Genomic DNA, 27,500 nt, shown 5'->3' on the forward strand with positions numbered 1-27,500 from the left:
GCACAATCATTTCCTGACACTAGTGATGATTTGAGGCTGATGTGCTAAAAACATTTAACATTTCCCCGTTTATGAAACCGATATCAAAGTATAACTTTACAAGATGCTCAACATTCCTCATTTTAACGCGGGGCAAAGCTGCTTTTTTTTGTCAGGTGGTTTTTAATCCGGGGGATTGCTGCAGCTCGCCCCCGCAGCAATCGCCTGGAGGTCACCAATGTCTGGCACTGGTTATTTTGGGGGTTGCAGGCTGAAAGCTTTGGAAACCACTGTGATGGACATCTGTGCTGACTTTAGACCTGATAAAAAATAAAAATTTAAAAAAAGCACACATAGTGGACCAGAACCGACGGATGACATGGATCCTCAGATCCTCACTGACCATCACAACCTCACACCGAACCCGAAGCAGCGCCTCTCCACGTCTCCTCCAGACGCTGGAACCCTGATTTCTAAACAAAACTGAACATTTTCCATCCATCTGAAAAGAGGAGCTTGAACCTCCGAGCAGAAGTCCAATACGCTGCAAAAAGTGAACTAAAAGTGAGTAAAATGATCTTGAAATGAATGTATTTGTTCTTGATTTGAGCAGCAAGTTTCAATGATCTGCCAATGGAACGAGATTTATGCCCTTAAAACAGGAACAACTCATCTCCATCGTCCTATTTTAAGCACATTGTACCTAATTATCTTATTTTAGGGGTCAAAATACCAGTTCCATTGGCAGATAATCTTATCTAGCTGCTCAAATCAAGGACAAATACAATCATTTCAAGAACATTGTACTTACTTTTAGTTCGCGTTTTGGAGCGTGACGTTCTGCTTGGCCCGGGTTAAACCCTCCTGATGTTGTCTGTGGACCAGGAGTGGGTCAGGAGCAGACACCAGGTTGGAGGTTTTAATCGAAAAGAAAACCCACAGACATGCCGTTGCACATGGAGATCAGACCCAGGAAGCGGGGGAACCACGGAGCAACAGGGAGGCACGGAGTCGGCTGGAGGATCCAGTGGAGAGCACAGAGAGCCGATGAGCGTTTATACGCTGAGACGGCGGACAGAGGACATAATCAGAGGGACAGGGACTCCAGAGCATTGACCTTTTTCCTTCCACTCAACTTTCCAGTGATATGTTTGGACACAGAACTCTGTGAGCCGCCTTTTTTTTCTTACTACACTGCAAAAATAGACCTAAAAATAAGTAAAATGTTCTTAAAATTAATATTTTTGTCCATGATTTGACCTCTAAAATAAGATAATCAGACAGCCCGCACTTGAAATAACATGATGGAGATGGATTGTTCTTATTTTAAGTGCAAAAATCTTATTTCATTGGCAGATCATCCTATTTACCTGCTCAAATCAAGGACAGATGCACTCATTTTAATAAAATTTTACTTATTTTTAGTTCAGTTTTTGCAGTGTACTTATGTTTTCGTCACTCCCTGCTTGACAGCATCATCAGTCTCCCTCTGGTTGTGAAGGTCAGAACATAGACGCCGCATCATTTCTGCGATGGAAACGCATCTTCTCTTCTTGTCTTGAACATGCAACAGCCTAAATGACTAAAAGTGCGTTAGCTCTAAGCCCGGATCATCTGAAACAGATGAACCTGCCAGTGGTGCTCTGACTCCTGGGTATAACACTAAACACAGAGACGGGCTGCTTTATCTTTGGTTTGCAACCGTCTCCGTTTAAAGACCGGAGACGTCAGAGCCGCACACTGCAAAAACGGAATGAGTTAGATTTTCTTAAAATAAGTGTATTTGTCCTTGATTTGAGCAGGTAAATAAGACTATTTGTCAATGGAATAAGATTTTTCCTCTTAAAATAGGAACAATTCATCGCCATCATCTTATTTCAAGTGCAGGATGTCTAATTATCTTATTTTAGGGGTAAAGATACTCATTCCATTGGCAGATAATCTTATTTACTGGCTCAAATCGAGGACAAATAGACTAACTTTTAAGAACATTTTACTTGTTTTTGCATCCGTTTTTGCAGTGCACTTCACAGTTTTCTCTCACACTTTTAGCCTCCACACGTTCAGAGCAGCTCTTTACGGGCCGGCCTGACCCCAGCTGCCACATCTGCGCTACTTTGTACTCTGATCTCACCCAAGGATTGTATGAAAGACTCCTGACGCACCGCGCCGGGTGAAGGAAGTGAAAAATGGGAAGAAGTTCAGCAGGTGAATCGACGTGTTTGTTTGGGGATGGTGTTGTGTTTTTTTTTTTTTTTTATAGAAAAAAAGGAGAACAAAACTGTGCATTAAAATGTTGCCTGCATGCAAAGAGAGCCGGTCTCTTCTCTTAGTCTGCTTCCTAAATTCAACACATTCAGCCCTCAGTCCACCACGTTTGTTTTTTTTCTTGTACTTTCCATTCTAAAATAAAGTAATTGTCTACATGTAACTCGTGTAACCCACCAGGCCACGGCAACAGCACACTTGTTGCACTTTCTGATGTGACAAGGCTGCATTTTCTCACTTCTTCAACTGTTTCAGGAAGTGGGGCAGAGCTAGCAAAATCAGGAAACTAAGTGTCGCTATTTATACAACCGAGCAAAGGGCCAGAGGTGGTAATCGCTAGTTCGGAGTCAGCTGACGAGGCGAGGAGCTTCGGTGGAGCCGAGGGGGGGCCTCAAACATGAGAGCGTCTGGAGGAATGCCGTCGCTTTTGGGATGACTTTGTGAAGTTTTTTTTTTCTGCCCGTGGAACCATGGACGGACACAACGCCAGCGCTGAGTCAGGTGAGCGTGACACGTTCAGAGCCCCCTGTTTCTTCTTCTTCTTCTGCCAGCTCCACCGCGTCTTTAACACATCAACACTTCCTGCTGATGTTTCTCAGCAATCACAAGAATTTAATCCTTCTGTCTGGTGCTTTCTTATTGATTGATTGATTTATTTATGTTAAAACTCAAATCACTCTGCTGAATTGCCTTCGGTCAGCCCTTCATTGAGAATTAACATCTCGGCTGTAAAAAAAAAAAAAAAGAGGAACCAAACATGTCTGCATCCTGTGTGGTTAAATGCATGTGGCAGCTAATTAAGACCCCCCCACCCTCCTCCTCCTCCTCCTCCTCCTCCTTCACACACGTTTCCAGTTGATTGAGCCGTACTGCCGACCCTCTCCGGCTCCCACGGCGGACGGAGGTGAGGACTCCTGCTGGGTCACTGTGTGCGGAGGTGACCCGATTAGCGGCTGTAATGAGTCAAACAGAATTACTCAGAGCGCTGTTGACACACCACGGTGTTTGCTCAACTCCCTGTTGGCGCTGCGTGGAAATTTCAAACAGTTCGCTCATTCATCCCTCAGCCACAGTCACCTTGACATTCAGCAGCTGGAATGCTGTGGACCACCACCAACCCCCCGCCCCCCAAAAACAACCTGCTACAGGAAATAATGTCCCCAGTGTCTGCTCATTGGAGATGTTTTTAAGCAGAAGAAGTCTGGGCTGCACATCCCACCCCACCTTCGGTGCATATTAATCACCTGGTCTGGCGTTCTGTTAGCTGTGACATCATCCAGGGGAGGCAGATCATCCTCTATTACCATCTAACATAGAAAGTACTCCTGGGTCAATGTGAGCTTCTGTGCTTTCTGTGTCTCTGCTCTGTCTTCTCTAAGCCCCAGTGGGTCGAGGCAGATGAGAGTTCACACTGAGCCTGGTTCTGGTTCTGCTGGAGGTTCTCCTCCCTGTTAAAGGGGAGTTTTCCTCTCCACTGTCGCTTCATGCAGGCTCAGCATGAGGGATTGCTGCAAAGCCATCAACAATGCAGACGACTGTCCACTGTGGCTCTACGCTCTTTCAGGAGGAGTGAATGCTGCTTGGAGAGACTTGATGCAACCTGCTGGGTTTCCTTAGAGAGGAAACTTTCTGACCCAATCTGTATAATATGACTGACTTTGGAAAGTTCCTTGAGGTGACGTTTCATGAATTAGCGCTATATGAGTTGAATTAAACTGAACTAATGTATATCGTGTTTTGCAGCCGCCTCTGAGTCTTCCTCCGCGTTCGAGCTGCTGATTCTCTACACCGACGAGGCCCAGGAGTGGGCTGCGTACTTGCAGCAGATCTTCAAATCCTCCAAGCATTTCCACAAAGGCTCGGTCTTGCTCTACGCCGTGAGCTCGGCCGACCAGCTCCACGGCTACGACTTCCAGGACTTCCAGCGCTGCAAGTGCATCGTGGTGCTGCTCACCGGCTTCTTCCTGGACGTCCTCGATGACCCGGAGCTACAGGGAGCGCTCCAGAGACTCCTGCATCCTCCCCACAAAGTGGTGGCGCTGCTGTGCGGCGTGTGCGAGGACGACCTGTCCGCGGCGTGCTTCGACGACTGGCCCAGCTGGAGGAAACTCTACGCCGACGACGAGCCGGCCGACTACGTCTCCACCGTTCTGGCGTCAATCGCAGACAGTATGCTGACTTTTATTGCTGTCTTCACCAAAACACGACACCCGAATTAGGAAAGCGTCAACCCTGCACCTGAATTAGATATTTATTGAGTTTTAGGTCCTTGAATCTTTAAAAAAATATATTTAAGGTTTCAAGCCTCAAAACAAAAAAGTGCAACTTAAAGTCAGGCTGAATTTGATCAAGACTTGGAAAGAAGCCATAGAAAAATCAGAAATCTACAATTCACTGTTTCTTTAAGAGACACGCAGGGGCGGTTCTAGACGGGGGGGCCAACGGGGGCCTGTGCCCCTGTTATGGCCCCTGTACTAAAGACATAATACTAAATAAATTTCTTATGATGATGTGCGCTGGCACAGAGACCATAACTGATTGGTTCCTTGGACCGGTTTAATTTTTTACCTTTACAGTTTTACTTTAACGATTTAAAAAAAATGAAGGTGTTGAACTTTTAGCTTCAGCTGTTTTGAAATAAAATGACAGTTTTCATCTGCAACCTGCACTTCCAGAGCCACGAGGAGTTAGTTGGCTCTGTAAACAATTAAATATTAACCAGTTATTTATTACATTTGCCCCACCCGCTCTGGTAGATCTGGTCTAGAACCGCCACAGGATACATTGATAAAAGCAGCCTTTTCATTATTAAATCCATGAAAGTGGTACTTTTTCAATATTTCTAAGAGAGAAACAAAGGAGAGAAATCACAAATCTTAAGCCTTCTTTACACACAAAGATTATTTTAAGTGTTTAAATGCGTCTGTGAGGATATTTTCCACTGTAAAATAAAGTGGCACAAGGCAGCTCCGTTAAATTTAATTCTCCTTTTTTGTTTTATCCCAAGGCAGGCGAGCCGAGGCCGATCTTGAGACCGCACATCCTGCAGCAGAGTCGCACACGGCTGCGGTGCCTCCTCCTCCGTCTAGAGATGTCACGACGGAGAAAAGCGAAGCGGCGGCGTCCGAGAAGCATAATCAAACGGTCCTGGAGGACGAAGCGCGATGGAGCGGGGAGACATCCGCGAGGGAAGGAGCGAGCTCGCCGACGCAGCTCACGTGTCTGTCCGTTCAGCCAAACCGGGTTCAGTGTGGGGTGAGGCCCCTCGTCGTCACGCACCTGCAGAGTTTACACGGGGACATGTCCATGGAACAGCGATGGACACACACATAGTGGAGTGGCTTGCAGTTCTAGGGCTGGACGATAATTCAATGATACAATATATATCGACCGATAGACGTGTATCGATGATAGAAAAAAAGGGTCAATAAAAAGTTTATTAACAGTTTTCCTTCCTTTTGCATTCTAGCCAATCATGTAGGTTAATATTACAGTGATTACATCCTCCCAACCAATCACAACGCAGACCTAGGAACCAAGCTCCGCCCCCTTCAGAGAGTTCAAAGAGCACTTGTTCTTTTTTCTTTTTAAAAAAATTGTAGTTTTGGTAAAAAGTTGGTTGAACACTGCAAAAACTGAACTAAAAGTAAGTAAAAATTTCTTAACATTTTTATATTATTCCTTGATTCAAACAGCTAAATCAGACTATTTGCCAATGGAATGAGAATATCTACCCCTAAAATAAGATAATTAGACATCCTGCACTTGAAACTAGACGATGGAGATGAATTGTTTTTATTTTAAGTGCAGAAATCTTATTCCATTGGCAAATAGTCTGATGTAGCTGCTCAAATCAATGAAAAATACATTAATTTCAAGAGGATTTTACCTACTTTTAGTTCCTTTTTGCAGTGAATAAAGGGTTGAGTTTTAATTCATTATTTGTGTGTTCATTATCTAAAAATAGGTAACTAAGCAACAGCGTAACATAGTCAGGGCTGCACTTAAAATATATGTTTTCAATTTGTTGATAATTATCGGTATCAATCGATATGATTTTTTTTCTATATCGTCCAGCCCTATCCGGTTCTGACATGTTTAATCCAAATGCTTGTTTTTTTTTTTTGTTGTTTTTTTGTTTTTTTTTTTTATATAATGAGATTTATTCTGCTTCTTTTGCTCAGGATCAAGAGACCCTTTTCATAATTTTCAAAAGTAGAGTTGGTTACGGGTCAGAACTGGAGGTGGAGTTCTCCGCTGAACACGGAGCCTCGCGGAGGGTTCCTGCCTCGGTGGAGAACGAGTACACCCTCAGTGTGTCTGCGCCAGGCGAGTCTCTGCAGGAAGCCACTTTTACTGCTCACCACAACATTTCCCAAACATTATCTCATAATCTCTGTGTTTTTTTTCTACAACCTCTGACACAGAAATGCCTGCTGGGGTGATTTCACTCACTTTGCACGCCGACGGCTCGGCTGTCAGCCTGAGCCCGGTCACATATTACACCAGCATGGCAGAAGTTAGTCGGTATCTCCAAAACGCTGCTGATCCTGTGAGCTTCATCTGCCAGGTCTACCTTTCTACCCCTTTGTTTAATAATTTCCCCCAGTCCTCTGAGCTTGGAATGAGGTTAATAACGACGCTAACGCCTGCTTCCAGGCCTTCGACCTGAGCTGCAACACAACAGAATCGGTGGACACCCTGCTAACGGACTCGTTAAAATCCAAGATGCCTCCGTCCGGCCTGCAGCTGTTCGGAGTCAAACAGATAGAAGAGGACAACATGTCGGCGTGTGAGTGCAGCTTTGTGATTTCTGTAAGGTCGATGAGGTCACTTCCTGTCCCATAATGCTTCTGCACGCTCCCTCTCCTGCCCTTCTGCTCTCCGGTCACCATGTACACTCATCCACAAACTGGATGGAAACTAGCTGGTCATATCCAGCAGACGCAGTCGAACTGCACCCACTTCTGCGAACAGCCTGCTTAAGTGACAGAAACGATACAGATCACCCTCCAGGAAGCTCTCAGAGCGACGTGGGCCTGAGGCGTGTCTTTTAAAATAAATATGCGGGCTGTTAACGCGGGCTGTGAAAGACGTCGCACGAACTGACACTTAATCGATTCCCTCTGAGATAAAAAAAAGGACTGACTCAGATAACGTCGAGCTAGAGAAGTTTTTTTTCCCCTTATCATGACGTGCTGTCTGTGGACTTCCTCCTTGCACCGTCCCCCCCGAGCCGGGTCTCCTCTCTCCCTCTATGTAGCAGCACAGGGGATCAAACATGCCTCGACACACTCCTCAGAGGAGAGGATCAATTGTTCACTTGCTGACAACCCTGCCTTGTTTTCTGCATAAAGGGAACTAAAATGTTCTTGAAATGACCAATGACCAACCATTAGATATAATGCACTTAAAATAAGACGATGGGGATGAGCTGTTCCTGTTTTAAGTGCAAAAATCTCATTCCACTGGCAGATCGTTTCAACTTGCTGCTCAAATCAAGAACAAATGCGCTCACTGGAAGATAACTTTACACACTTTTAGTTCACGTCTTGCAGTGTGAGGCCCGCTTCGCTCTTTCGGCTCCTGCAGCCAAACCACAGTGTTGCAAATGGTGCTGGCCTTTGATGATCCATCGCTGTTTGCTCTGTGTTTCATAGATATGTGTATAAATACGTGTACGTCTGATCAGAATGATCTGAATGCATGCGCAGCGTGGGAAACTGCACCGACGCTCTATTTCAGGAACAGACCCGAAAATCAAACCCATGTGCAAAATCTCGTGTAGACGTGTTTAGAAACATGCAAACAGCTGGTTGAATTCTCCCAGTAAACTCAAAATGTCCCTCTCTTTTGCGTTACAGATCAGCGCAGCGAAGATCTTCCCACTTTGCTCCACTTTGCTGCTAGGTACGGCCTGAAGAAGCTGATGAGCACGCTGCTTCGGTGTCCCGGGGCCCTGCAGGCCTACAGCGTGATGAACCGGCACGGGGACTACCCAAACACGCTGGCAGAGAAGAGCGGCTTCCCCGAACTCAGACAGTTCATGGATGAATTTGTCGTAGGTCCAGCCAGGACACCTGTAACATTTTAAATTGTAAGTTTCTTATTTTTTTTAAAAACAAAAACATTTCTCTCTCAGGAGACGGCAGACATGCTCCAGTCTCACCTAGAGGACAACCTGGACGACGTGGCAGAGATTTACGAGCCCATGTCCAACTCTTCTCAAAGCATCATGATGAAGTACTCGGGCTGCTCGGAGGACATCTACGAGTCGATGCTCGACATCGACCCGGAGTGTGCCGAGGACCTGTGTAAGACCCCCGAGGCCTGCCGCTGCTTCCGGGCTAAACGCTCTAAACACGCCGATGCGAGCGTTAATAGGGCCCAATCTCTGTTGCAGATGAAGTGATGACCGCGGTCGACGAGAATCCCGAAGAAGCAATGCTCAGGAAGTTCTTCCAAGGTACGTGTTTCTACCGATGCCGGCGTGATTTTATTAAACGGCTACAGACGCCTCTGACGGTCGATGATGTGACGTCTGTCAGCCAAACCTCCCGCCGCCGAGGACCAAGTCGACTCCCCGCATCCCAACGCGGAGAACGCCGAGGATGACGAACCCAAGCACTTTGACGAAATCGAGGAGGAGGAGGATCCGTACAACCTCTGCCCCGAGGACATTTATGACACCGTGGACACCAACAGCACCTACAACCCGGCGATCCTGAACCGCCCCCCGGCCCCCATCCCCCGGCCGGAGGCTGAGATGGAGTCTGACAAACCTGTCACCTACATCTCCAGAGGTTTGTGCTTCATTGTTCTGTGTTGAAAAGCCATTTCTACCCCGCTGAAAACTATCCATTTACTCTAATATATATATATATATATATTTTTTTTTCAGTGTTTTCAGATAGAGTAACACCCCAGCATAACGCAGCGAACGGCGGACATCCTGCAGGTAAGACACAGTTTAACTTTGAGATCTCTTGAGGAGCAGTGAGACATTCTAAGGTTTTCAAGCTTTTCAGTGTCCCTTAGCAGCGGTAAAAGTTTTCCAAGGACCCCTTTAGATTCTTCATGCTGATAGTATTATTTTAAACAGCCTTTTGTACTGTTAAGTACATCAGGAATGATGCACGTTTTTAAAAATATATAGATCCTCATTCTCGATGTAACTGTTGTCCTACTTCCTAATTTCAGCTGATTTGACTTTTGCTTGATGAAGTGGACGGAGTTAACTATTTGTCCATTGTGTTCGTTAGTTCAACCCTGACGCATCCTCAGCAGCGCCTCCTCAGGCCAGACAACAAACATTTCACGGACCCCCAACCCGTGGTTCACAGACCCCCCGGGGGTCTAGGGACCCCAGTTATGAAGGCCGCTGCCTAATCAGTTTAAATCTAAAGTTCATGGAGCTGTTTTATTGCCGCAGTTCAAACTTCAGTCCCAGCCGATCCTGTTTGATGTGACATTCTCTCTTATCTGCTGCCTCCTTGAATTTTATGTTGCAAAGTTATTCATTGTCGTAACAAGGTCTGGTGTATCTCTTTAATTCGGTTCTAGTTACATATTTCCAAACAAATGCAAATAACAATAAGCCTTTACTCAAATTTATTGCTTTACATAAAACACACCGTATGTTCCAGCATCTTATGGAGCGAAATTTAGCCGCAGCAATGTAAAATAATCCTCTGTTGTGGGTGAGTTCTGGGTGACCTCCCCAAGCTGTGGTTTTGAGGTATTTGTTTGAGTTTCATAAATGCATTTTAATCAGGTCAACATCTGGACTTTGACCACAACACCTTTAACCCCCCCCCCCCCCTTCCTGGCAGCCTTAGTCTAGATTATGCTGGTGATTGTTGGCCTGCTGCAGTTCAAACTTTGCGTTTTGAGATTTAATCACAGGTAGGTGTTTTAGCATTCTGTTTCCAAATCTTTGCTTTTCCACTCTTTTTGTGTCCTGTCTGGCAATGTAGCGCTAAGAATTATTGTCTTCATGCCAGAAAGAGCCCAACAGGTTTTACTTTCACTAGTGGAGCCTTACAGCTTTCGTCATAATCCTCCACTTGATTTATACGTGCAAGAAGCTTTGTTAGAATTTATGCAGGGAATATTTCATGTTCAATGGACACTGAAACAGGAAGTTAGAAGAGGAAAAAAAAAGGAGAAAAACAGATGGGACAAAACGACAAAAGGGAGAAAAGGTGAAAGGTAAAGAGGAGAGGAAAGGGAGAGAGTGATACAACATCCTCTGAGTCTGCTTCTACACCTGCAAAGAGAGATATAAAAGAACAGCAGAACCAGCCGATAAAGTATTACAGGAACAAACAATCAACGCCTTGATACCATCACTGAAGAACATACAGTATTAGTTAGTACAACATGTATTAAGTGACAGCTGAAGATAATAACAGGGGTTTTCTGTATAGAAGTGAATCTGTAAGCACCTGAATCCAAGCAGTGTTGCTGTGGTTTAACACTAAAGAAAAAATACTGAGAGGCCCACTTTTGGGGCATTCAAACAATAATTAATATGCTTTTATGATACTGCTGGTGGAACAAAGGCCAACACGTCGTAAACCATGTTATGTCCAAGACAAGACTAGTAAAGCGTTTTATTTAAGGGAACCAGACTCCTACCGTATTGATTCGCACTCTGTAACATTTAAAACACAGTCCCAATGTTAGTATTTCTTTCACTTGCTTCACTGTTTCTCTTCCTTTTTTTAAAGCAGATTAAATAACAAGTCATCATAACATATAATATGTATTGAATTAGAGTGATTAAACTAGATCTGTGAAAAGATTCCATACACTTTCCTAATACCGTTATCTAAAAGATTAAACACGGTGTTTTTTGTGGCGGCAGATGCAAACGCAGCCTTATTCTACTCAAGCAGCCTCGCATATATAAACCATTTGTGGCGTCGCTGCTGTGAGAAGTTTGTGTCTGTAACAACAGCCTGGTTAGATAAAACCGGGGACCGCTGCAGGCAGCTCTGTAAGGTTTACGCCTCGCTCCTACCGAAGAAACACGTTTGGCCCAGACGTAAAGACAGCCATCCCCTCCCGGTTGTCGACCCGGCAGCCGTTCACTTTAAAGGTCAATGTATGAACGCACACCTACAGGGTTTCATTAGAAGAAAACGGGCAGATAAGGTTTGTGGGATTAAAATGAACCAACGCACCTCGCAGCTGCAGTGTACTTGAGAGGAGACCGTGGGAAATGGTTGTAAGTGAATACGTGAGCCTTTTATATATTTATAAACTCACTTTAAAAAAATCTGCACAGCATCAGACATTTAAACAATGGAAATTTAAAATATAGTTGCCCCAAGTAAGTCATGAAGTAACTTTGATTAGCCACGTGTTTTTTGGTTTAGTTTCTCTCGTTATACACAGGCACGATAACGGCCTGTGTGTAACGAGGCCTTTCTACGTCGGACAGTGGTGAACTTTCCCACAAAACAACATTAATTAACCGCTGCAGGTCATCAGTTTAGGTCAGTTGTCATGATTTAACTAGAAGAAAGGGAATGGGCACATCGCATGTCCGTGGTAGAGCTCCAAGGTGAAAGGCACCGTTGACCTGAAGGAACAGAACATGGTGGTGAGGTGAGGCAAGGCAAGGCAAGGCAAGGCAAGTTTTTATTTTGTACAGCACATTTCAGTACAGAGACAATGCAAAGTGCTTTACATGATTAAAACTTAGGAAAATAAAACATATTAAAAGCAAGTAGGAATAAAATGTAGAAACAAAATAGAACTTGGCTAAATAGAAACTAAAAGCAAACATTAAAAACAGTTATGATGCGGTGTCATGGTCAGGAACCTGGACGCCTTGTTGCAACTGATCTAAACATGAATTCAGATCTCTGAAGCACACCAGAAAGTCCTTTTTTTTTTCTTTCCAACACTCTTTGTATTTTCTCCTCCTGCACTCGCTGGTTCTCTCTTGGAACCAAACACAAGCTTGCTGATTGGTTTCTTTAAACTGGCCGTAGGTTCCAGTGTTTGTGCGCGCGGTTCCTTTCCCTCTGTTGCTCCGCGATGAACTGCCGGCCTGTCACACATACCCTGACCAAAAAAATGAAATATTTATGTTTTTAGCTCGACCAGTGACTGAGGCCCCCACGCCTACTTATGACCCCTACGGTGGAATGAAGACCCCCGGGCAGAGGCAGCTCATATCCCTGCAGGAGAGGGTCAAAGTGGGGGAGATAACGGTGGACGAGGCCGTCCAGGAGTTCAAAGCCTGGCAGTTTGACCACGAGCGGAGGGCCAACTCTCTGCGCTATCAGCAGGTAGAGGCTCAGCCAGACCGAGAGCCGGGTCCGACAGCAGAGCAGGAGGTCTGACATGCTCTGTTCTTCCTTCCTTAAAGGATAATCTGAAGAAATTACGAGAAAGCATCACCAGACGTCACAGAGAGAGGGAAAAGACGGGAAGAGAAATTGGTACGGTGGCATGTTGATGTCGACGGCTCATCGCGTATGAAATGATGATCTGACGGCGAGCCACGCCCAACATCCTGTTGTTCTCAGTGTGATTTCTGATGTGGTCTGACTCTTCTCTGCTAGAATATGAGATAACGGCGCCGCTGCAGAGGAACCTCTACTGGGGGTCTAACATGACGGTGGAGTGCGACGTGTACGAGCCCACGCCCAGAATGATGGCCCCGCCCCCTCCAGCAGCCCAGCCACTCAAAAGAGGGAACTGGAAGACCGGCAGCACGTCCAGCACCTCCAGTGAGTCTCCGCCGGGTTTATGTTCTCTTCAGAACTGGGTGTTAGTGAAAACTGGAATGAAACTCGGGCAAATATGCCACTGCCGCTCTTAGTGATGTGCTCACTGTGCGGACGTCTCAATATATATATATAAATGACTCCTTTAAGAGGGCGGAGGAGACAAAAGAGGGTTGAGAAATAATCTACATTCAGAGGGTTAATCACAAATTACTTTATTTGTTGCTAATAAAACCTGAAATCTCACATTGTTAAATGCTAACTTCTGCAAACCGCAAACATTTTCAAGAATTTTAAGACGTTTAATTCGCTTATATCAGACTGATGGTTGGTATGATTATGCATATTTTCAACCCTTATTAACAACTCTAGTGAAGATGTCTAAAAAGCCTTGAAATTAATACATTTTTATCGTAGAAGCGTAATCTCCCACTGAAAGAAAACAGTCTTTCAGACCTTATTCGCTTGTTTCACACTGATGGTTTGTATAATTATGCATTTTTTTTCAACCTCACAAACTATATTTTAAGGCTGGACGATATAGAAAAAAATCAATTAAATAGAAATTATATTGATCGATATCGCTAATTATCCACAATTTCAAAACATATATTGTAAGTGCAGCCCTGGTCATTTCATGCTGTTGCTTAGCGACCTATTTAGATAAAGTACCCACAAACTCTGAATTCAAACCCAACCCTTTATTCAACCAACTTTTTACTAAAACTATAAGTTTTTTAAAGAGAAAAAAGGACATGTGCTCTCTAAACTCTTTGAAGGGGGCGTAGTTTGATGATGGAGCATTCCTGGTCTGCGTTGTGATTGGCTGGGAGGATGTAATGACTGTAATATTAACTACATGATTGGCTAGAATGCAAAAGGAAGGAAAACTGTTATTCTATTGAACTTTTTATTGACCTGTTTTTTCTATCATCGATATACGTCTATCTATCGATTATATATTGTTATTGAATTATAGTCCAGCCCTACTTTATTTGTGGCAAATAAAACGAGAAATTTCAGATTGTTAAGTGCTAATTTCTGCAAGCCGCAAACATTTTCTAGAATTTTAAGACGTTGTATTCACTTGTATCAGACTGATGATTGGTATAATTATGCATTTTTTCAACCCTTATTAACAACTCTAGTGAAGATGTATAAAAAGCCTTAAAATGAATCCATCTTTTATCGTAGAAGCGTAATCTCCCACATTGTTCCCACATTGTCTCCTGTAAGATTTAAGATCTTTGGGCTGAGAATGTCATAGAGGAAGGTTGCTTTCATCGATTAGCCAGGTCTGTGTTTATTTGGTCACATTTTGAATCGTCATCCTGCTAAGAGCCGCCATAAAAATGCACTCAAATACTTCCCCCAGAGCGTTTGGGAGAACATGCCCACAGGATCCCAGATACTCTGCCGTACAGTAGGCATCAGGGACTTTTACATGTATCTGTTATTTGGTTGTCGCCCACGCCGCCTGAAACGCTTTTACTCAGAAGTTTTGTCCAAACCACCTGGTTCCAGTTCAAGTCCAAGTAGCATTTAGCAAACACCACATGTTTATGCTTGTGATGTTAGGACAAATAAGCCTTTTTCCTGACATGCTTACCTATAAAACAGCAGTCAGCCTGCAGGCAGTGTCTAATGCTGGTGTCTGTAGCGTCTAAGGCAAGTTTATTTATTTAACACTTTTCAGTAACACAATGAAAACGTGCCGCGGTTTTGCAACAGTGGGTGTCGGGGATTTTTCTCTCCGTCCTCCTCTGTGTGTGCAGTGGAAAGATAAGTTTGATTCCACCCAGGCACTTGTTTCTAATTTTTTTCTATAAATAATTAAATAGTTTCTATGAATTGGGGCGTAGAGACATGGCGCTCTATGCCACATCATATTTAAACCACAGGGAAATTCACTGATTAATGAAAAACAATCAGATCAACTTTAAAAGAAGTTGAAGACAAAGAAAAAACATTTTACAGGAATTATATGTTTTTTTAAAGTAATTATTTCTTAATGTGGGATTTTCTTCGAGACTGAATACATTCAATCATTTTAAAGGCTGAAGTTTTCTCTCTCAAATTTTCAGTATAAGATATTGCCGCTGTAATGAATGCTGGATTTATCTTAAGGCTTTCTGTTCATTGTCCATCTGTCATCAATTGTTGCTGTATGACTCCTGTTGTGCTTTCAGTATTGGGTAAAGAGGAAACGCAGTGCAAGGGACTATTTTTACACATTTATTTCATGGAATAGCTCAGAAAGCTAAAAATAAATTTTTGTTTCTGCAAAATGACCAATTTACAATTATTTGTTTCAAGGGGGGCAAATAAGAACACAGTCATACGTTATTACTGATATTCGTTTTTACGTTATTGACCTGTGTGATGGGCTAATATGATCTGCTGCAGTTAAAGTTAAATCGCACTCGACAAAAGCTACTTTTGGTGGTGCTTATTTATGTTTCCAGTAAATGTGCACAAAGATAAAACCCAGAAATGTTCAGGTTAACTGCGAGCGTTCCTCTCGCTGCTTTCAACGTAGCTCTTCTGTACGACTGCATTCAAACTTACGCTCATCAAAGTGGTCTTACAACATCAGTCGCCACAAGCTCTAACCACAGAGAAACTTGAAATCATGTGCTTTCCTTCTACATGAGCTTGTTTTCTTTTTTTTTCACGTTTCAGGTACGGAGAGCAACAGACTCAGCACTCACAGCAATTTCAGCCTGAGCAGCGGGACAGAACAGGAGTTTGAGGTGAGGACCTCAGACCCGCGCATACCCATTTGTAGGTGTCTTCATGTCGCAGAGACACCCTCTCTCTGCTTCCTCTTTGCAAATTGTGCTGGTTTGACGCAGTATGGGGGCCGAGGGACGCAGCGTGCTGAACAGCACAGGATGTTTCAGGGGCCAGTTCATTTTTTCAATTCCTGAGGAAAGTCTGGTTCTGTTAATAACGGATCCTCTCTTGGTAAAACTTAAAACGCCTGGCTGAGTTATATTTATTTCACATGTATCTATTTCACATGTGACTTCTGCTGCTACCACACCCGAATATATGTCAATACACACGCGTATAAGCCACAGTGAATGTACAGAAGACATCCTTTGCCTTATTTATTTTTTTGCATTTTTTTTCTTTCTTTTTGCTTTTTCTTACCTACTCCTTTTGATCCATGGTATAACGAGGACATACTGTGTATATATTTGATGCACCTCGTCCAACTTGACTCCTCTTTCCTATGACTACTGATTACTGAGCCGATGTGACATGTGAATTTCTTCAATGTGAGATCAATAAAGCTTATCTTATCTTATCTTATTTTATCTTATCTTATCGTATCTCACTCATGCTTTAGATCATATGATGCATAAAGCTGTAACTGTAGGAACAGCGTTACCTTTGTCTGTCAGACATTGGGAACTTTGACCTTTTAGTTTGAGGAAGTTCTGAACATGTTTAGAAAAAAACCAAAATAAAAAGCTTTGTTTTAATATTCTGTTAATCCAGGTATCACTTGTGTTGTAAGACTGCGTCACTAAAAATGTCTCCAACAAAGAGCTTTAGCTGTGGGCCCCTTCCACTTAAAACAAAAAGACAGCATACCCCTCTTTAATTGTATCTATTTCTTCTAATGAAGGATAAAAATAGTCAGGAGCCTTACAAACGGAAGGGTGTTCAGGTTTCATTCTAAGAGTTTGTTGTATGGGGAAATACTGAAATTTGTGGCACACAACCAAATTCAGATGAACAAAACTGTGGGCAGACATGTCACTGTTTCACTGATGTAACTGGACGTGTGGGAAATATAGCGCAGATTCATGTGTATCTTGGGCTGCCTTGTCCACGCCCCTAAATACATATGAAATTCTGTAAGAAAATACCCAGAACACACCACGTGTCCAAATAACCATGGCAACGGTGCTGCCAGGCAGTTCCAGAGACACTTTGAGGGTTTATTTGTTGTGAATAATAGCAAACCAAAAGGATCTTGGGTGACGCATTAAAGAAACTGGTGGAAAACAAAAAATGCTTGTCTGCTCATACCCGTTTTGCTCTACGATGTCTATCAAAGCCAAACGCCGCTGCCAGCTTGATTATAGCTTAATGCTGATCATTAGCCCCAGGGTTTAAAGTTTATATGGTTTATTGGGGTAAACTAAAGTCTTATGCTTTTAAGTTTGATGTGTTTCCATATACTAGGGGCCATTTTCGTCAAATAGCACAATGATGTATTGGGAAGCGATGAAAACTCCAGTACCACTCCGGTCCAGCGGACCGGAGTGGTACTGGCTGCAAGAAGACAGCATAGTTCAAACACACAAAGGCAGACTGAGAAGCTGCACCCATACCTGCCTCTCATCCAGACTCTTAAGAAACAGGACAGAGAACGCAGAGCTGGTGTTGCTGATGGCGTTATATCTCCTTAGCCCCCTTTTTTCGCTGGCCCCCCGCACCACCGGGCTCCTCTCTATTCTTCTCCTGTCGGTAAAAATTATTTTAAGAAGGGGAGAGGGAAGCTGAGACTGTGATCGGTCTGCTCCAAAGTTTGCCACGTGGAGTTAAAATTTAGAGCTTTATAAGTATGTTTTTGCCTCAGCCATGGCAGGAGTGATGAGGAGGATTTTCATGTACAATACCGCAGATTGTTGATCGCAGCAAAATTATTTTTATAAGTTATAGCATAAACACGCTTAGCAGATTTGCCTGTTACTCCCCTTTCTCAACTCTGCTGCGGAAGAATTGGAGGGTGTAAAACAAACACACACACACACACACACACACACAGTGGTCCGATCAGTGCATCGGCGAGTGCACAAGAGAAAAAAGTTTTAGTGTGTGTAAAATGAAAGAAAGCCTGCTAAATCCGGGGATCTGAATTAAATACAGCACTAGGCCTGTCACGGTAATCAATACATTTTAATCACATGATTCATTAAAATAAGCGCAATAATTTGCATAGGCATGCCTGCTTCCTTCCTCTTGTATTTCCGTCTCCTCTCTCTGAGACGGGATGGCAAAAAGGTTTCAGCACGAGCATGAGGAAGCGTTGCACGATGTGCTAAGAACAAGAACAAGCTAAGAACAGCTAGCGTGTTAAGTTAGTTGACCGGGAGGTTTTATTTCAGATGGGAACTTTACTGTTTTATGTTCATCTCAAACATTGAGGCTTTTAAAACAAACAACGTTCAGTTTTCAATGCATCAACTTAGGTTTGCATGAAAAGTCAGTCTTCAGGAAAGGTGTGTTTTCTGTGCACAACGAAAATGATAGGGCTCCGTTTGATCATTAGTACTAAAATGTCAGAACAGTTTAGAATTAACTTAAAACACAGAAAACATCCAGCCAAGATTTTCACATTTGATATCTTGTACTTTCAAATGTCCCCCACAAACTTAGTGGACGCTTTATATTGACTTTTCAGCCGTGACGAATAGATCCAGTCTGCAGGAAATCAATTTAGACGGTCTGGCCGACTAAATGCTACAGCAACGGGGGTTTCCCACTGCTGCTCCCCGGTGAGACCAGCCTGTCAGTAAAGGTCTGACTCTCTCAAAACCTCAAAATAAAGAATCAAAATTGGCTCATAATCTGGATGAACGGACTGCACAGATGAGGTTCGGAGGTGTACTTTCTCAGATAAAAAGTATTTTCAAACTAACGTTTGAGATAAATTACGGTGATAAAACTCCTCATCTTCTTATTGCTCCTTACTCCACCTTCGTCTCAAACAGTTTTTGGAGTGGCAATGTTTTTTGAGTGGCAATGGAAAAGGAGCTGATGGATTTTGCCCTCTCTAAGCTTCTCTGTGGCCAAAATCCATGCATGCAAAAACAGCTGTTAAATCATTCAGCAATACTTTTTCTGTTGATTTCTTCTCGAACAACTTCAGGCTTATTCAAAGCTACAAAATGTTCAATCACACACAGTGTTTTTAATCTCAAAATAATGGTTATTTTCGTTTTTTTTTTTTTTACTTTTACATGATTACAAGAAGTTGAATTTGCACGGGTAGAATGGGAATATTTTCTGTAAAATAAGTGGGATTGAGCCAGAGTGGCAAGTAGTCAGGTCAAAGACTAGCAGCAAAACTAAGGCCCAGTCCACATGGTGACGAGACTAGGTGCATCCACAAAGGCGGTTTGTTGTTTAGACGTTGCGTCCACACATGTCCGGAATTTTGGGAGACAAAATTGATCATTGTTAAAACAGGGTGCCAGAGTGGAAAACATTCAAAACGCTGGTTTTGAACATTTTCCTGTGTAGCTGCTAAACGACAGTGGAGTTAGGAAGGTTGTTCTGTAACCGGTGGGATTGCCGATTCGATCCCCCACTTTCACTGTCTCAGCCGTTGTGTCCTTGAGCAAGACACTTCACCTGCATTGCCTGCTGGCAGTGGTCAGAGGGTCTGGTGACAATGATGTATGGCAGCCTCGCCTCTGTCAGTGTGCCCCAGGGCAGCTGTGGCTGCTAACATAGCTCACCACCGTCAGGGTGTGAATGCGTGAATGACTGTAGTGTAAAGCGCTTTGGGGTCGTTGGCCTAGTCTGCATTTTAATAGTATCCTGGCAGAAATGTAAAACAACCATTGAGAATGTCACGAAGTGTGGCACTTGGTTGGCAAGCTGAGTTTACAATGTGAGGCCCAACGAATATCGTTTATAAACTGTTTTATTTGTAAATTAAGTTAATTCGACCCTACTTTGAGCCCCCCATTAATAGAGTTCCTCCCTTTATCTCTAGTCGATGAACCAAAGCATTGAGTCAAATATGAAGCCACCTTTGTGAAAGATGAATGTTGGCCAAAGCTGAATAATGAAAGCACTTAAGTAACAATATAAAGAAGAATCAGACAAAATGGGAACTTCTGAGGGCTTGAGGGTATAGATTTCAGTCATTTTAAAATCTTGGACAGATTATCTTTATTTCTTCCTGATGCATAAAATGCTGCAATAACCTATTTGCACAGTTTTATTCTCACCGTTGCCGTTTATATTTAATGTTTCTGTTTTTATCTTTAAAGGACGCAGTGGAGAATCTGCCTGCTCCACCCCGACCCCCACGACCATCCGACCCCGCACCCGGCGTCCCTCCACCCAGGCTCCCCCCACGGCTCCCAGAAAGGTCGGTGCGATTAGTTTCTAACATCTGCCTGGCAGACACCAACACGGAAAGTATTCACTCACCCGTCTTAAAAAAATTGTGTTCTCCCATCACTTCTATTGACACATGTATATAATGCAGACCCAGCATGGTTCTGTGATAGGACGCCACCTGTGCAACAAGTCCAGTCGTGTAATTTCCTCGCTCCTAAATATACCCCAGTCTGCTATCAGTGGTATCATAACAAAGTGGAAACAACTCAGCCAGGAAGTGGTAAGCCACGTAAACTGAAAGAGTGGGGGCAGTGGATGCTGAGGCGCAGAGGTTCGCCAACTCTCTGCAGAGTCAATCCCTACAGACCTCCAAACGTCACGTGGCTTTCAGATTGGCTCAAGAACAGCGCAGATAGGGCTGCATGGGATGGGTTTCCATGGATGTTACGCCCACAGTTGGCTGAAAGAACGGGGTAACATAAAATTAAAGAGTCTAGTTGGTAAAATTGATTAAAAGTTTATTTATAAGTTGTTGTTTTTTTACAAAAAGAGACAACGTCCTACATGTTGTTAAACTAGATGAAAACAAATAAACCAGGAAATTAACTGTCTAATGATAAATAAAATGGCTTCTCAGCTAAACAAACCCAACATCGTCTAGTTAGAGTATCTTAGGTTACCCTGAGCTATCTCTATAGTTATGCTGCTATAGGCTTAGGCTGCTGGAGGACATCGGGGTCTATTTCTCTCACTCTGCTGAGTTTTCCTACTGTTCTCCAATTTTCATTGCTTTTTGTCATTTCAGCTTTTAACTTTTTGTTAAAAATTATAACTTTCTTCATAGAAGGTACACCTGGTCTAGTGTTCTGTTAGCTGTGACATCATCAGGGGAGGCAGATCATCCACTATTACCATCTAACATAGAAAGTACTTCTGGATCAATGTGAGCTTCTGTGCTTTCCGTGTCTCTGCTCTGTCTTCTCTAACCTCCAGTGGGTCGAGGCAGATGAACGTTCACACTGAGCCTGGTTCTGGTTCTGCTGGAGGTTCTCCTCCCTGTTAAAGGGGAGTTTTCCTCTCCACTGTCGCTTCATGCATGCTCAGTATGAGGGATTGCTGCAAAGCCATCAACAATGCAGACGACTGTCCACTGTGGCTCTACGCTCTTTCAGGAGGAGTGAATGCTGCTTGGAGAGACTTGATGCAACCTGCTGGGTTTCCTTAGAGAGGAAACTTTCTCACCAATCTGGAGGATTTGATTTTGGAAAGTACCTTGAGATGACATGTTTCATGAATTGGTGCTACATAAATGAAATTGAATTGAACAAAAAGAAAACACAAAAAAGGACAAGCACTAAACTCAACATTTTCAGGTTTACAAAACAATAACCTAACCAAAACTAATATCTAAGTTGAGTCTTTCAAGTTTAACCAGGCTGAAAACTAGCAAGCAGTCAAATGGCAGAATTCAGAGCATTCACAAGCTTCTCAAACCAACAGTGATTCACAAAAAGCTCAAACATCACATGGGATCAAACAGTGTTGACGGTTCAAACCCCCCCCCCCCCCCCCTTTCCACTGAATGTGGCTTTCAGAGAGTGTTTTAAAGGGTCCAGTGTCCTTACAGCCAATCCCAGGCATGTGCAGCTATAGTAATTTTTTGCATGATTAAAGTAGAGCCCAGTCTGCACTACTGGGTGAAAAATCGACAGCCGGAACAATGGAGGACCAACTGCATCCACGCCTTACATCACAAAGTGCCGCGCAAAGCGTCGGATGCAGTGGTGTAAAGCACACCGCCGCAGGACTCTTAAGCAATGGAGGCGCGTTGTCTGTGGTGATGAATCCCGCTTCTCCCTCTGACATTCTGATAGAGGAATCTGGGTTTGGCGGTTGCCAGGAGAAGGACGCTTGTCTGACTGTAAAGTTTGGTGGAGGGGGGATTCCTTAGTTCCAGTCAAAGAAACGGACTGTGCTTCCAAGGTTTGTGGGAACAGTTTGGAAATGGTCCATTTGCTGGCCTGCACAGATTCCTGACCTCAACCTGATAGAGCAACTTTGGGATGAATTAGAGCGAGACAGAGACCCAGGCCTTCTCGTCCAACACCAGTGTCTGACCTCATAAATGTGCTTCTGGAAACATGCTCAACAATCCCCATATAAACACAGCCCAGAACCTTCTGGACTTCCTAGAAGAGCTGAGGGTGTAGTAGCTGCAAAGGGTGGACCGACGTCATACTGAACCGTATCGATTAGGGAGGGATGTCAGTTCGGTTCCTATGTGAGCGAAGGCAAGTGAGGCAATACCTTAGGCAATATGGTGCTTCTTGGCTGGAGCAGTGAGCGAGACAGAGGGTGAAAAAGAGGAAGCGCTCACCCCTCAGTGAGTCTGCAGCTGTGACTTGGAGGGGAAGGTTGAGAAAGTGATAAAAGAGGCGTGGAGGTTGACATTCTGGGGGATCTATAAATATCTACGGCGCACAGTCAAATTCTGAGAAAGGTCTGAGCGAGAAGTTTAGACTGAGCTCCAGAAAAAGTTGCGTCTTTAAAACAGAGGAGTCTGTTCTACCAAATTTGTCCGTCGTTTGTTCCAAATTTCTTTGCTTTCTTAAGCAAATGCAGCACAGCTGGTGAGCAGGTGCATCAGAAAGGCAAAATTAAGTTAATTTACAATGTAAATAGATCTGAAGGTGACGGAAGGCAGGAATTAAGATGAGCTGGCTCTAAATGTCACTGTGAAATAAAAAAGCTTCTTGAAACCGTCAGATCTTATCAACGTTTTTTTTTTTTTTATTCCGGTGAGACGAAGCGTTTGCCTTTTTGTTGTCTTCTTCTGCCCTTATTTTCTCCTCTGAGACGGCTGAATGGTTGAAAATAGGCCGTGTGGTTTTTGTTAAGTGTGTGAGAACAACACGGGAAAGTGCAGCGCACTGCAAATAAAGTGGCACGGTACACTGCGTCTGATTTATTTACAGTGAAAAGTTCCCTTTAGATTCCCCCGGAAATAAAGTTGCGCAAGACGTTTCTGTCAGCTTTCCGATCATTTTCTAACACGCTTCCTCGGGGGGACTCTGGGATGGCTCCGAAACACGTGAGGGTGTGCGGATTCGGCCTCTCCAACACGTATATGTAATTCATTTTACTTTAAATCTTAGGTTGGGGGTAAAAAGCTACCCATGCAAATTTTCCCAGCTCACTCAGTGCCAGTAAATAGAACAAGGCAGAGTTAAAATTACCCAACACTCATTTCCCTCTTATTATCTCTTAAACTCTTTACCCAATTCATTTGTCTCTCTTCAGCTTTTAGGGTGTAAAAAAAAAAAAAAAAACAATACCATGACAACTTATTTTAGTCTCTTCCACATTCAATGTTGCAGACTGTATATCCTGTACAGTTTGACTAAAAAAAACGAAAACGAAACATGCACATTAGGGCAAAGACGCAAAAGGAAGAAAGCGGAAGCAGAAAAAAAGAAATTAATCTGCAAAGCCATAAGCAAAAAAATGACTTTTAGTTGAGTTTGAGCATTCAGTCCCATGAAGTTCACGCCTGACATTATTTAGCGGATTCCATTAATCTGCTGTTCTTGTAGGATTTTCCACATGTTTGCTCACTTTTGCCAAAGCTGGAGAGAGAGGAGACCCAGATCTCCAAACCCTGATGGACCAGCAGGAACTTGCTGTGTTCGCTGAGACCGTCGTCTCCTGGGTTCTCCATGTCTGGACTGAGGAGTATGTAGGTTTGTGACACTGGAGCATTTCCTGCCAGAGGAAACATCCGAGCTAGGCTAAAATCCTCCAGAATGTGGTGGGAGAAGGTGTTCCGGTCTGACAAACGCAAACAGAAACCTTTGGTCAGCTGGGAAACACGGTGGTGGCGGCTTCATGCTGTGGGATTGCTTTGCTTCAGATGAAACTGTGAGCTTTTGTTCTGGTGGGGGGAAACTGTGAACACCTCCCTTATTTTCAGTCAGTTCTGGCCCTAAACCTCCAAGTGCTCAGTAGACGGCAGAGCATGAAGGGAGATTTATTTTCCACCATCTCAGGGAGGCTTCCAACTCAACAAACAGACGTAGCATTTGCTGCTCTGGCTCCTGAATCGTAGCATGAGCTGAAGGTCAGGCAGGCCCCAACTCTTTCTGTTTTTAAAACCCGTTTTCTCTTTGGCTTTCAACCCAGAGCGAGTTAATATCTGTGTCTTAGCATTGCCCTCTTTCCTTGTATTTGTGATGCTTTGATTTCTGTTTTTGTTTTACTATTTAATAACTGTTGTTTTTTTATGTGTACAACTTTTTGGTCAGCTGCTATGTTCTATTTTATGTGCTTTAGAAATAAATATGTTATGGTATATCAGAAAGATGATACGAGACGCTTATAGACTCCTATCAAAGAAAACTGACATTTAAAAAATATCAGTATATATATATATATATATATATATATATATATATATATATATATATATATATATATATATATATACATGTGTGTGTGTACATCCCGGGCAGGTCCCCAGTCCATCACAGGGTGCCCCATACACATCTGATTTAGAGAGACCTAACCTTAAGGAGGACCCACTAGGGCTGCACGATATAGAAAAAAAGTGAATCGATAAAAGAGAAATCTTGTTGATCGTTATCGATAATTTTTAAGAAATTCAAAACATATTTTTTTAATCAGCCCTGACAATTTCATGCTCTTGCTTAGCGACCTATTTTTAGATACAGAGCACACAAACACTGAATTCAAACTCAAACCTTTATTCAAACAACGTTTTACATAAACTGCAAGTTTGTTAAGAAAAAAAAAATAACACGTGCTCTCTGAACTCTTTGAAGGGGGCGGAGCTTAGTTCCTGGGTCTGCGTTGTGATTGGTTGGGAGGATGTAATGGTAGGCTAGAATGCAAAAGGAAAAAAAGCTGTTATTCTATTTATCTATCTATTTAACTTTTTAATTAACTTTTTTCAATCATCGATATACGCCTATCGATATCGATATATATTGTTATTGAATTATCGCCCAGCCCTAGTACCCACTCATGCAGAACGACAGCAAGCTGGGATCTGAACCCAGAACCAATTCTTGCTGTAAGGCACTACCAACTGTGCCAGGTGGTCACCCTGGATTTTTATTTTAGGGGCAACAGAGTAAATAAGGCTGATTACAAATGTTTCAGATTGTTGTTTATGACACAATTTAGAAAACCGTGTAGACTTACCTAGACTAGCTTTATTGTCATTTTGTATGTACAGAGTGCATACAGAACGACATTTAGTTACGTTACGACAGTATAATGAGATTGTAACGTGTAACGTCTTCCTTCCCCCTCACAGCTGTGCACTACGTTGTGTTGGTCTATTAAGAATAAAAACCCAATAAAAACTCTTAACACCGGTGGCTCTGAAGGAGAAAATGCAGAAACATTCAGGAGGCGCTTTTCTCAGTTTTAACACAAGTCATTTTTGGCGTCTCGGGATGCCAAGTGAGTAAAACAATCAGGCAGGATGCACGAAAAATGTCATAAGATACGCCCACGTTAATCTGCTTAATCAGGACTTCAAACCGCTTATCTTCACGTGTGGCGAAGGCTCTCAGCCTCCGTCGCTTTGGTCGGTGCACGCCTGTGATCAGCGAACACGTCGGCGTTGGTTAGACGTGTCTAATTTCCTGTGACTTTAGAGAAGGCGCTCTTCTCAAGGCCAGACATGTAGGTCACGTATTCTCCTTCAGGCTGACGGTTTACGGCCTCCTGTGCTCCGGAGCTGATAGCCTTTCATCACAGAGATGTCATTGGTTCCCGCAGGGTCCCGGAGACGGTGCACGAGCGCTACATATCCTGCCCGACTCGAGCTCTTCCTCAGAGGCCCCCTCCCAGGCAAGCCGTCATGGCGCCGCCGGTTCCCCGCCGCCCGCGGTGATGGCCGCTCACCTCCTGCCCCGCCGCACCGAACTCAGCAGTGCTGGACACGTTCCAGAGGGACAAATGGACCGCTGTCCCTGTCCCCCCCCTTCATCTGCCATCTGGATTTTAACAGCCGGACCAAACGCTCAGCAGTTTTTTGTGTTTTTTGGCCTTGAGGATGAACTTTCTCTTGGCTGTGTTTGGATCTGCACCAGAGGGATGTGACGTGAAGCGTCTCCTGTTGTTAATGTGCAAAACAGCAACTTTTACCTAACAGAAGTGAGCTTCATGATAGTGCCAGGTCTGGTGAAATGACTACTGAATGATTACGATAAAAAGAAAAAATGTAGTGGATCTTATGCCAAAGAAAAACTTTGTTGTATGTTTGTTTTTCGGACAATTCCTTTTCTTTTGTTTGGATTGTTTCTGTTAATTATGTCTGTTTTTGGTTAATTGACATTATACTTCATGTAAATAAGGTTGTTGTTTTTTTTTTGCATGAAACACATTCGAATGTGCCATTTAGGAGGATATTAAATATCTAAAATCCCAAATGAGGTGGATTTGGAAGGGTTTAAAAAACTCCCACATAAATCTAGTCTTACATTTTAAGCATATACAGTAGGAGCTCAGGAAAAAAACAACAACCTTTGTTTCTGTAAAGCAATTTAAAAAAAAGTGAAACCTGCGTCTCCATATTTATCGCACACAGAGTGAAATGTTTCAGATTTTGGTTCACTTTGATGCAGAAACGCTGAATTACGTCCGTCTTCTGGCCGACACAGAATGTATCGGGACTTATTGGGTGCTTCACTGCAGACATGAGGAACTCAAGAGGTTTCTAAACTTCTCTCCAGCTCCCTTTCTGTACCTTTAAGAGACACTTTTTTATTGATTTTATTGCATATATGCATAAAAAAGTTCATTAAAACTCCAACATGGGGACCAGGCAGAAGGATTCATCAGTCATTTTCTCCCGTTCTGTTCTATGAACACCGTGCAGCAGTTTAGTTGTTGAGTTTTTTTTTTCTTCAGACTCTAATCTTCAGCACGTTCTCCCCTGGGTTGGAACCACAGACCAGTAGAACCACCTTCAACAGACGTCAGTGTATCAGCGAAGGTTTGATAAGTTGCTGTAAAATATCGATGTATATGTTGCATTAACGGTTGCTTACTTTATCCGAACAGTTCACGTTTGCACATTTAAGTTCAAATGTTGTAACTTTGCTTTGAAGTGCTTGATAAAGGTTTCCCAAAGTAATCGGTTTGCTCGCATGGTTCTGTCAGCTGTTGGTGAATACCGTTTCCTGCTGCAGGATGTAACGGGTGCTCAGTGTTTGCTTGCCAGCTTTCATTTTTAACTTTCATCATATAGCAGCCTTCACGATTTAAAACACCTGAAACAAGTTCATCTTGTACTGCAGAAAGTTGATCTCAAAGACGAAATGCTCTTCGGCTCTCAAACAGCCAGTGTTGTAGGACTCGAGTCCGAGACTCGAACTCGAGTCC

At 43.3% G+C, this 27,500-nt stretch overlaps 1 protein-coding gene across 1 annotated transcript; it reads left to right on the forward strand.

The window, feature by feature from the left end:
- The first annotated feature begins 2,098 nt into the window (after window positions 1–2,098).
- Window positions 2,099–27,252, forward strand: pik3ap1 (phosphoinositide-3-kinase adaptor protein 1). The gene is made up of 18 exons (XM_036126766.1): window positions 2,099–2,187; window positions 2,503–2,748; window positions 3,991–4,416; window positions 5,255–5,502; window positions 6,432–6,576; window positions 6,675–6,817; window positions 6,907–7,039; window positions 8,112–8,308; window positions 8,390–8,561; window positions 8,651–8,713; window positions 8,796–9,050; window positions 9,149–9,205; window positions 12,358–12,551; window positions 12,632–12,704; window positions 12,828–12,995; window positions 15,675–15,745; window positions 20,015–20,115; window positions 25,893–27,252. The coding sequence occupies exons 2-18, from the start codon at window positions 2,718–2,720 to the stop codon at window positions 26,005–26,007; spliced, it is 2,592 nt and encodes an 863-aa protein (XP_035982659.1). The 5' UTR covers window positions 2,099–2,187; window positions 2,503–2,717; the 3' UTR covers window positions 26,008–27,252.
- Window positions 27,253–27,500: the final 248 nt, after the last annotated feature.

This window comes from Fundulus heteroclitus, chromosome 22, assembly GCF_011125445.2.
Source record: "Fundulus heteroclitus isolate FHET01 chromosome 22, MU-UCD_Fhet_4.1, whole genome shotgun sequence".
Lineage (NCBI taxonomy): Eukaryota > Metazoa > Chordata > Actinopteri > Cyprinodontiformes > Fundulidae > Fundulus > Fundulus heteroclitus.